This window comes from Netta rufina (genome assembly GCF_964035555.1).
Source record: "Netta rufina genome assembly, chromosome: 2".
Taxonomy (NCBI): domain Eukaryota; kingdom Metazoa; phylum Chordata; class Aves; order Anseriformes; family Anatidae; genus Netta; species Netta rufina.
In genome coordinates this window covers 150,115,396-150,126,272 of record NC_140124.1, presented here as the reverse complement: position 1 = coordinate 150,126,272, position 10,877 = coordinate 150,115,396, and the positions used below count along the sequence as shown (strand labels likewise).

The 10,877-nt window shown below is 42.9% G+C and overlaps 1 protein-coding gene across 1 annotated transcript in view; it reads left to right on the top strand.

Annotated features, from left to right (window-relative positions):
* Nucleotides 1-258: 258 nt before the first annotated feature.
* Nucleotides 259-10,877, top strand: part of ADCY8 (adenylate cyclase 8) — a gene marked incomplete at its 3' end in the record, with an annotated part of 122,755 nt that continues 112,136 nt past the window's right edge. Inside the window, exon 1 of the mRNA XM_084281797.1 lies at nt 259-1,215. Coding sequence (XP_084137923.1) covers nt 277-1,215 — 939 coding nt within the window. The 5' untranslated portion in view covers nt 259-276. The remainder of the gene's footprint in view (nt 1,216-10,877) is intronic.

Genomic DNA, 10,877 nt, shown 5'->3' with positions numbered 1-10,877 from the left:
GATGCGGCTTCGCGGGGAGCCGCGGGAGCGGGCGAGGGGCGAGGGCCGCAAGCGCTAAGCCGGACCCCAGCGGCAGAGCAGCCCCTCCGCCAGCCCAGCAGCCGGCCACGGAGACCTGCCTATAAATGTGATCCCTCCACCACCACCCTTTCCATCCCCTCCCTCTTCTCCCGCGGCTCCGTCCCTCTCCCCCGGGTCCCCCCCCCTCCGGGTCCCCCCCTCCTTCTTTCCAACCCCCACCCCCCGCCGGTGCTCTGCCCCCCGCCAGTCACCACCATGGAGCTCTCGGAGGTGCGGTGCCTGAGCGACAGCGATGAACTTTACACCATCAACAGGACCCCCCCCGGCAGCAGCAGACCCCAGCGCCTGCTGTGGCAGACGGCCGTGCGCCACATCACCGAGCAGCGCTTCATCCAGGAGCACAGCAGCAGCAGCGGCGGCAGCAGCAGCGGTGGGGGCAAGGGCTTCAGCTCCGAGGAGACCTGCTGCCCCAACCACCACCCTCACCCTCACCACCACCACCACCACCACCATCACCTCCGGCGACAGTCGGCCGGCCGGAGTTTGGGTGGCGAGCGCCACAACAACGGAGGCACCAAAGTCTTCCCGGAGCGCACGAGCAGCAGCGGGGACCTAGGCTTCCTGCCCCTGGACTGTGCCCCCAGTAACTCCGATTTCTTCCTCAACTGGGGCTACACCTACCGCGGGGTGATCTTCCCCACGCTCCGCAACTCCTTCAAGTCCCGGGACTTGGAGCGCCTTTATCAGCGCTACTTCTTGGGCCAGCGGCGCAAATCCGAGGTGGTCATGAACATCCTGGACGTACTGACCAAGCTGACCCTGCTGTTCCTCCACCTGACCCTGGCCTCTGCTCCCATGGACCCCATAAAGGGCATTCTCTTGGGCTTCTTCACTGGCATCGAGGTGGTGATCTGTGCCTTAGTGGTGGTCAGGAAGGACACAACCTCATACACCTACCTGCAGTACAGCGGTGTGGTCACCTGGGTGGCCATGGCCACACAGATCCTGGCGGCTGGCCTGGGCTGTGGCCTCCTTGGGGATGGCATTGGCTATGTGCTCTTCACACTTTTTGCAACCTACAGCATGCTCCCGTTGCCACTCACCTGGGCCATCCTGGCCGGGCTGGTCACCTCCGTCCTGCAGCTCGTCATGCAGCTGGTTATCCCTAGGTTGGCCGTGACTTCCCTCAACCAGGTACTGTGGTGAGGAATGGGTGGGAACTTTCCTCTTTCCCCATCACCCTGGGTGAGAGGAGATGTGGGGAGTCCCAAGAGATCCTTTCCCCTTTACTGTGGTACTTAGAGGCTCACTGCCTGGGGGGGGGGGAGACCACAGGCAAAAGACAACTTTCTCTGCCCCTCTCACTCCCTCACTATTTATCCCTCCCCTACGCTGTGAGACAAGCAGGGGACTGAGGTTTCACCTCAAGCTGGGGAGGGGTATTCTTCCTGGCCACCCTGTGTCCCTCTGCTTGTGCATTCACTTCACTGCTGTCCCTTGGAACAGCTTTTTGGGACAAGTCAGGATGATGGGACATTTGTCACTTCCCTCCCTTACTTCCAGCAGTGGTGCATGGGATGAGATAGGAAAGATAACTCTGTCTTGTCTAAGCTCTCCCACTGCTCATTTCTCATTTACTTGCTCATGTCTTTTAACTCTGGATCTGCTGAGACCACTTCCATGTGTGAGCACAGCTTGATCTGGGCTATGGGAAAGGAGCAGGACACATTGATCTTTTGCAAGGAGAGAAAAGCGATACTCCAACAAAATCAGGGGAAAGGTCCCCCTGGATGTTGTGTGTGAGATCCTGGGTTGTCTTTGGAGGGCACTGACAAACCTGTTTTGTTGTTGGTCATGGGACAAATGTTGTGCTGCATCCTTAGAAGTAATGTATAGGACAGATAATCAGTTATACTGGGGACTGGTGGTGCAGTGCAAACAGTTGAGAGGCACTGGGCAAGATAAGTCCTGTTAAAATTGCGACTGACCTGACTTTACACTCACCTGCCTTCTTCCATAGGAAAGCTAGGACACAATGAACCCCTGCAAAGCAAGAAAATGCTGTCTTTCTAGGGCAACTTAATCCTGGGGATTCTTGCTGCTCCCCTTCCCCCCACCTCTTCCCAGACTGTCACAGCTCTGTGCTACCAATATTTCACAGCAGATTATCATCTCCATTTGGCTAGCTCCAGGGAATCGGTGAGGAGGAGGTGGAGGTACTGGCAGATAATCCCCAAGGGAGGGAGGGTGCAGAGGAATGTGCTGCTGGTGGCATATTGTTTACACGACTGCTGGGATGCGCAGCTGGGAAGTGGCTGATCTTTCACCTGTAAGTGTTGATGACGATGGTTCATGGTACACATCTACATCCCTCAGACCCTGGCCCTCCTATAACCCCTGTCCACCCCTGTCTGTGCCTTTCTTCCACACACGTGAGCTGTGGGGCTAACTGACCTCACTTCCCAGTGGCCAGGCTCACCCTGTTTCAAGAGAAGCTGACCCAGTGTGCTTTGCCTTGATGAGCTCTGTGGATGTAAAGCAATTAGACTGGGCAGAGTTGTTGTTGCTCAGCTCTTGGTAATGTGCTGATGAATGAACTGCAGCTGTGTGCTATGTCCCACTCTCATGCACTGCTGGTGTTATTAGTGCAGGGTCAAAAGCTGTGTGAGTTATGCTCATTTCTTAATGCACTTCCACGTCCTATCCCAGAGCTGAGTAAAACACTGCTGTCTCATTATGCACAGGTATCACGGCTGTTTAGCTGGTTCTCCCACCCCCACACTTATTTCCCACAGACAACCCTAACAAAGACATTTCCTGGGAGAGATACTAATATATTCATTTCGCAGCCCAGTACCTTTCCAGTTGTGTGAACGAACCGCCTGTGAGCGGTGCACAAAGAGAGATTACCAGCCAGATGATTGCCTTCACGAATTCTGTATACAAATCTCCTTAACAGGATCCGCGCAGATTGCCACACATCGCTGTCAATTTACACAAGCCCTCCCAGAGCCCAATTAACTCCCCCTAATTACTCTCCTCTTTCGGCCCTTTGCCTTCACCCCGCTATGGGAGAGGCCAGATCCTTCCTCATCCCGCGGCTTTCTTTGCAAGGGGAACAAAACCCCCAGCAGGAGATGAGCGGGAGGAGATGCGCGGGAGATGCGCGGGAGATGCGCGGGAGATGCGCGGCGCCCCCCCCGGGCGCTGTCCGCCAGCGCGGTGCTGAAGCGGCCCGGGGGCTCCCTCCAGCGGCCCGGTGGGAGCCTGCCTGTCGTCCTTCAACAGTTGGCGATTGAGGGCTTCTACGGCTGATGGAGGGTAGTATGTAACTACAGGTGAACGCAGACCGTGTCATCTGGGTTATATATACAGCAAATTTTAGGGACAGCGCACATTTCTTAAACTCACAGGCGAAGTACTTTTATCACAAGGCTTATTTTCCCGAGTAAAATACCTCGTGTTCCCTTCGGAGAAACCTTACAAGTCTAAATAACCCATGTGATTATGTAGCAATTCCTGTGACCATCTTTCTGTGCCTCGGGATGCAGGCAGTTGGTTACCCTCAACCAGATCTGGGAATTAAAGTATACAGTTTGAAAGAAAAACCAGGGGCTAGAATTCTGATCATGAGTCTAAATAATGGGTTTCCCACTGATTTTGATGAGCCCAGGATTTCATGCAGAGAAAACACTGAACTCAATTCTGAATACAAAGAATTGTATATCCTGGAGTCAGCTTCTTACTGCACCCAGTAGTATCCAAGGGCACAGTTGTCCAGATCCTCTTCTCAGTCATATAGGTATAAATCTGTTATTTCTCCCTAAACTGATAAAATTGCAATAGTTTATACAAGAGGAAAAGCAAGTACTTTGAACTGTTTTCCCATAATCTCTTAGTTAATTTTTGGTCTCATTGATAAATACATTCACAAGCAGTTTAAATCATTTGTAATGCTGAACACAAGCACACAGTACTGCCTCATTCAGCTTTTTGTTGAATTTAACAAAATATTCATTTTTATGAATGCTCACAGTCCACCATTTTCTCCTGCAGCAACACTTAAGAGGTTATTACATTTTTTCCTCCCTTGCACTACCAAAATTAATCTGAACTAACATCCTAGGTAAAAGTGGAAGAGAAAAAACACCTTATGACTACTTGACTACTTTTTTTTTTTTTTTTTTAAGAAAAAAGCAAACATAGAATGGTTCCTATTTTGCTTACTGCTCAGTGTTTCTGGGAAGATGTGAACAGCCTGAAACTCAGCTGACCCCAGCCCAAAATGTTGAGCAATGTGCTGCTGCTCAACCTGGGAAGAGACAGGACAAAAGTCCTGACATCATGATTTAAGTATAGGCAATGCTGATACTGACTTAAGTATTAATTCTTTCAGGAATCAAATGAGAAATAAAAGATCTTACTGATAAACAAGTGCATTGGTTTTTATTCCTGATCAGATACTTTGCTGATCAGGAATACATATTTACTTCTGACATTCTCCCAAAAGAATATTTCATTTACATTACATTCATTCTGTTTTCTTGGTGATAATGTGGTATAAGAACCAAAATTTCTAAGACCATATATGTGTTCCAGGCATATGGGGAAGAATAAACAACTCAAAGCTCCTTAGTGTTATATAACGTAGGCAGATGATAATATAGACATGGGTTTTGACAGGCTCGGAATTATGTAAGCATACACTGGATTTTAAGCCTCTGCCCATTCATATGAGTGAATTCCTTTGGAGTCAGTAAGCTTACTCCTTTAAGTCATCTGCATAATGGATTTCTTGAAGGATCAAATTTGAAATTATACATATTAAATCAAACTTTACAAATATATTTAGAAATAACCTTAAAGTAGGTAACACCAAGACAGGGGTAACTCATTCTTTTCCCTTGGATAGCCTCCGTCTTTCCAAGTCTATGCAGTTCTGTGAATTAGCGCAGTGATTTTTGCATCATTTTTTCCCCAAAAACTCAGTCTCAGGGTTGCTTATTACTAAAAGAGGAAGAATTCATGAGGCCACAAAGAGTCCTTTGGTGATGAACCTGTATAACTATATAATGGCAAATGACAGCTTTTTTATGCATATATCAGCTATATGATTTCTAAAATCTGATCATAGATATCAGCACACCCAGCACAAGTATCAAGCATACCCATCTCTTCAAACTTAATGCCAAATGCTTGTGGAATATCTTTTAAAACTGTAATGTATAAGGATATTTTAAAGTTGGCTACCATTTGAGAATCAGAATCTAATCTCGCCACCTTTATCCCTATAGTTGCTTTCATACTATGATTTACAATTCATTTTTTTTCTGCCATAGTCAGCTGTGGGTGATTTATAACCTGATGCTATGATTTTAGACTGGATTATATGATCTAGTTTCCTTTTATATCCTGTAACATCACCTGACCAGTATCAGTGGGTCACAGCATAATTAGATTAAAATTGGATACACTTTTCTCTGAAGCAGCTGCATCATTGTTGTGCTAAGTAGGGCAAATGCATTAGTTATATTTACAATTTGATGATTAATTACCTTCAGAGAGTTCCTCCAAAATGGAGGAACTCAGGCAGAAACATGAATGAAGCTTGCTTTTATCAGGAAATTTCAGCTTACAATGTAGTCAGTGCACTTGTTCTCAATGAAAGTTACTTTGCTGGATCTGACAGATTTGATTTTTGTGCCATTAGAACACCTCTGGGTTGTTTTTAAATTTTTGTTTATTTTTTGCTTACAGTTTCTCATGGTCCAGAAAGAAGCATAAGCTCTAAACTAGCAACATCTAATACAAAATAATCGCACACTGGAGTAGTGCAGTTACAGCTGACACTTAACAACAGATCATGCTGGAAAGATCCTTAGTAGTATGTACAGATACTGAAGGGGATACACATCTCCATTCCACCCTCTTACTGAACCTTTCAATCCTGTCAGTGATGTGACCTGTGCAGAAAATAAAAGGGGCAAAATGAGAACCATTTAATGGATTATCCTCTTTCCAAAGGACAGAGAAATTGAGGAGTGGGAGGATTTCTTCCCCCAGTTTCCTTATTTCAGGAACATCTGGCTAAGCATAAGAAAAGCTAGAGTATGTTATGTTATGTATGTTATGTAGAAAGTGAATTTTAGTAAACAGAAACGAATTAGGATTTTGAAATTATGTTTAAAGTAATGGAAACTCTAAACACCAAAACCCTTACTCAGCTGATGCCTACTACCCCATCCCTGCAGGCAGCTCGCTAACATCCCATTTCTTTAAGCACAGTGTTCTTGTACTTGTCCACACTTCTGTTCCCGAGCATCTGATGAAGTGCCTCAACAACTTAGTATTAAAGTCACCTTTCAGCCAAGCCAGAATCCAAACACTGTTCTAGTGGAAACACATTTCATGGTTGTAAGTGTCTTCCTTATGTTTTAGAAATGGATAAGAAGGGGCTTGTGCTCTTCTTCTAAGTAACAAACGCAGTTCCAAGGATGTGGCAGGCCAAGGTTTAAATCTCTGTGACTCTAATGGGGATTGGAATCCACCACTCCTTACCTCAGAGAGTTTCCAAAGAAAACCTTCACCCACTCCTTGGAAAACTGTTCTTCTAGGAAGATAAAAGTTCAAGATTCAGTGTGCCCAGGAAGAAAAAAAAGGAAAAAAAAAAAAAAAAAAGAGAGAGAAAAAAAAACAAAACTTGAATCTGTAGCCAACGGATTAAGGAATTCATCTTTTCTGATGTCCTTGCTGAACATTTTAGTGTTTTATATAATGCTATTAAATCTTTCCCTCAAGCACATGTCCCAACCAACAGACTCTATGCTCTGGTTGCCTCTCTCTGACCCGATGAATCTTTCCCAGACAATTTCTCTGCTTTCTTTTCTGCTGCTCCTCCAGCTCCCCAAAACCAAGCAGAGCCTACAGGGAAGACAGTCCTTAGGGAGGAAGGAGATATTGAATGAGGGTGAGCCTCCAGTCATTGAGCTATTGTTATACAGATTTATAGATGTTTTAAAAGATAATGGTAGGCCCAGTTCAGTGTTGAGACAAAGAGACAGAGACAGTACCCTTGGTGTTGAGGAGTGGGGAAGGGGACATGCAGCTGAAAATCCCAAATATAGGGGAAAGACCTCATAGTGAAACACTAAATCATAGGGAAATAGATTTAAGACATACTCTCTGTCTTTCATAGTTCCTTTCTAGCTAGTTCTCCTCTTGCTCATCGTTCTGGCTACTTTATACTCAATCTCAGACATGGTTTATCATGTGTTGTATAAGGACCTATTAGAGGATGGTGGCACTCAACATACATTTCTGTCTTAAACTCTTGCAGTCATATGTTTGCAAATTACGTGTATGACATCCCTTATTGTGGCTTCTGAGGGTTTGTTTTTTGTTGTTGTTGTTGTTGTTGTTAATTTGTTTCATCTCTAACTTCCCTTTCAGAGAAAAACTCTGTTTCTTCTGCTCTGTTCTTGGTGCAGTGCAGCTTGTACCCATCCCTAGCGCAGCAGAGATTGTAGAGTTGCAATCTGGCCTAAGAAGGGAGATGAATGCAAATCACTGTTATTGGTGCAGTGAATTTTGAGCATTCTGGTGCTAGCCTCACTCATTCAAACCAGGGATAAAAGAGACCTGGATGGCCAAAAGGGATCAATCACAGAAAGTACTGAGTTCTTGCACAGCATTTCTTGATACTAAGGATCTTACTAAGAAAACTTACTAGGATGTGACTGACACAGAAACTCTCAAAACCTTGATTTAGGGACTTGATTTAAAGCCCACAGAGTGTAATGAAAGGAATCCCACAGACATTAGGAGCTTTAGGTAAACAAAGAAGCCTGTTTAGAAACATTGCTCTGAATCTGCATTTCTTCTGGAGGAGAGCACAAACGTGGACATCCAAGTCCTCCAGGAATGTCTTGGAGTGAGCTCTGTCATTCTTATCTCTCCAAACACCCAAGTCTGCAGACAGAGATATGAGTGTGGTACTGCATAATCTAGAACAAAAATTATCAGGAAATGAACACAGGGTGAACTGCAAAGCCAGACAGTCATTGGCTGACAGAGTAATATTCCCTCATGCAAGTTTTGCTTATAAGCAACTATTTTAAGAAGTGTTGCTACTTCATTTGCCGGCTTCTGCTGCTGCAACGTTTCACGCAGTTAGCCTTAGAAAAGAGAGGAAGGCTGCCAAGTTCATTAATTAACCAGTGCTGCAGTCTGAGAAATGGCTGGAGCACATTATCATAAAAAATAAAATGAACTCAAATATTTTTTTTTCACTACCCCAACAAATAACCATGTATATCCTGAATAGTCTGATGCTGGTGTTGTCATTTTGTAAGATGGTCTTAGCTTTAATCTAAGGAACAATTGTCCCTGGTATAAATGAAAGAATATTTGAATGAGTTGAGTTATTCAATTCTTCTACCTATTCAGTTTTGGTTTTCAAATTTGACTTGATCATTACAGTTTGGGATTTATTATTTTTTTATTTTTTAATATCTTTGCCTTTGTTTCTAACAGTACAGTCCTTTAAAAAGAAAATGCAGAAATCATTCTTTACTGAAATCAACGGAAGCTTTCAACAGACGCAGAATCCTAATTAGGAAAAAACTGTTTATTTCTTTGGAGGGATACAATCTCCATGTATTCTGTTATTTCTCCTTTGTTCACACTCCTCTACTTTGCTTACCTGGGAGCTACTCAAGAATGGAGCGATCTGTTCTCTCCTGCTCGCCTTAGGTCTACCATGGTAGAAACTTCATCAGTAAATCCAGAGGTATCATCATGATGCAAATAAGAAATAATAATAACCAGGAAAATCAATCAGCATAGAAGATCTATGTGATAATATATTAGGCATCAAGTAAGTTAGTTAAAGAAATGAATTAGATCTTATGGCAGTTACTCAAGTAACTGAACAAGATATAGATATACACATTCTTTTATCGTGTGATTTCTGTCATATATTAAAGTATCTAATGTTTATTAGTATTAATATTTTTCCCCGTGCATACTAGATAGGGTTATAATTGATGTGGAAATCATCCCACACATGCTCAGCATGGTTCTAATTTAACGTGCCAGACATGCATATTCTTTTAGAAGAAGGAGTTGTATGCATCACAGATTTCAGCTAGGGACTGGGAGTGAGGATCATTCCCATTTCATCACTAAATTTATCAATGGCCTGTGCTGACCCACACACATCACTTTATGTTTCTGTGCTTCAGTTGATTTGAAAATTTGCCTTTCTCAGTTGCTATAATATGTGACTAATACATTCAATTGCTTTGAGATTTTTGTGCAAAACATGCCCATCACCTTCCATGATGTAAAAAGAAGACTACTGACTTGTCAGCCACGCATGTTTTGTTAAAAAATGAATGTGCTGAATGTAGTGGTAATGGTTTCATTATAACTCTTTTTTTTTTTTTTTTTTTTTTAAAAAAAAAAAAAAGCCTGGCTCTGTATAATTCTCTTCTACTTCAGCCAGATCATAAATGACTCTATGATCTCTTTACATTAGTCCATACAGTAAAAGCCATACAGTTTATAGAGGTCTGTGTATGGGTTACAGAGTAAGCCTCATCCTCAGATGTCCTTCTCATGACCCCATGACTCTTGCTTTCACATCCAAACAGTGAAGCAGTTTCAGTGATTGGAATGGAGTACATTCCCACCTGGATTCATTTGTTGCCTTAATAGAGATCTTTCCTAACATGGCTATATAGATTCAAACCCTTTCACGTGGAATTGAAGGAAAAAAAGAGATCAAATCTTGATCCTTGTGCAAATGCTGTAAGCTCTTGGGCCAGGAGCAATTCCTCTTTCCTGGGCACTGTGTGAAACTGGCTGGGGTATCTAGGTCTCAGGTTGAACTCTCTGCTGCCCAAAAATAATTAACCAAAGTTAGGACACATTAGTTAGGACACAATTAGCCAAAGTTGGAACACATTTCAGAATTCAGTCTATCCTTATCTCCAAAGGCTGTAGCTATACTAACTGTAACCTAATCTATCTAATACAAAAATTATAATATCCCATATTTAAAGTTCTAAAGTTTCCAACTACTTCATAGATTTGCATATATTCATATTAGATAGATACAAATACTCAGTAAAGGTAATGATGTGGAATTTCATGATTTATTCTTTTTTATTCTTTTTTATTCTTTTTTTGTTGTTTTTGTTTTGTAACTTGCTTTCTGGTTCAGTAATTACATTTGCAAGTCAAAATAATATTTACTATGTTCCTAAAGTTTGTGTATATTTAAAGGGAGTTTATAGGTGCAATTTAAAAATGGAAAATACACATGCCATTAATTAAGAGACATTTTTCATAATTACTATCATTAAAAACTCAAACTATAATCTAGAAATCAGACTGTCTTCTTCTGGCTGATCAGCAGTTGCAGATTTACAAAGAACTTTCAAATTCCTTAGTCAGAACATAGAATCCTTTAACGTATAGTGAAAATCCAAAGAATAAAAAAACAAACAAAAAAAAACAACAACAACAAAAAAACACTAGAGCATTCTACAAGTAAGGAAAGATCATAAATCATAAAGACATACATACAAAAATTCTCAAAGACCTTGTAGGAACTTTGTTGTCTACAAAATCTGGAAGGGTAGACAGTCATAGCAATTACTCACTGGAGTCATCTGGCCTATAGCCTATTCATATGTGATCTAGGGACCTAAAAGTACAGGGTGGTAGTCAGTTGAACTTTTGACTTCTGTAAGCTAAGGGGCTCCTTAAATCCTTAAGAGAAATGGCTCCTTAAGAGAAATGGACATACTGGAGTGAGTCCAGAGAAAGGCAACTGGTGAAGGGACTAGAAA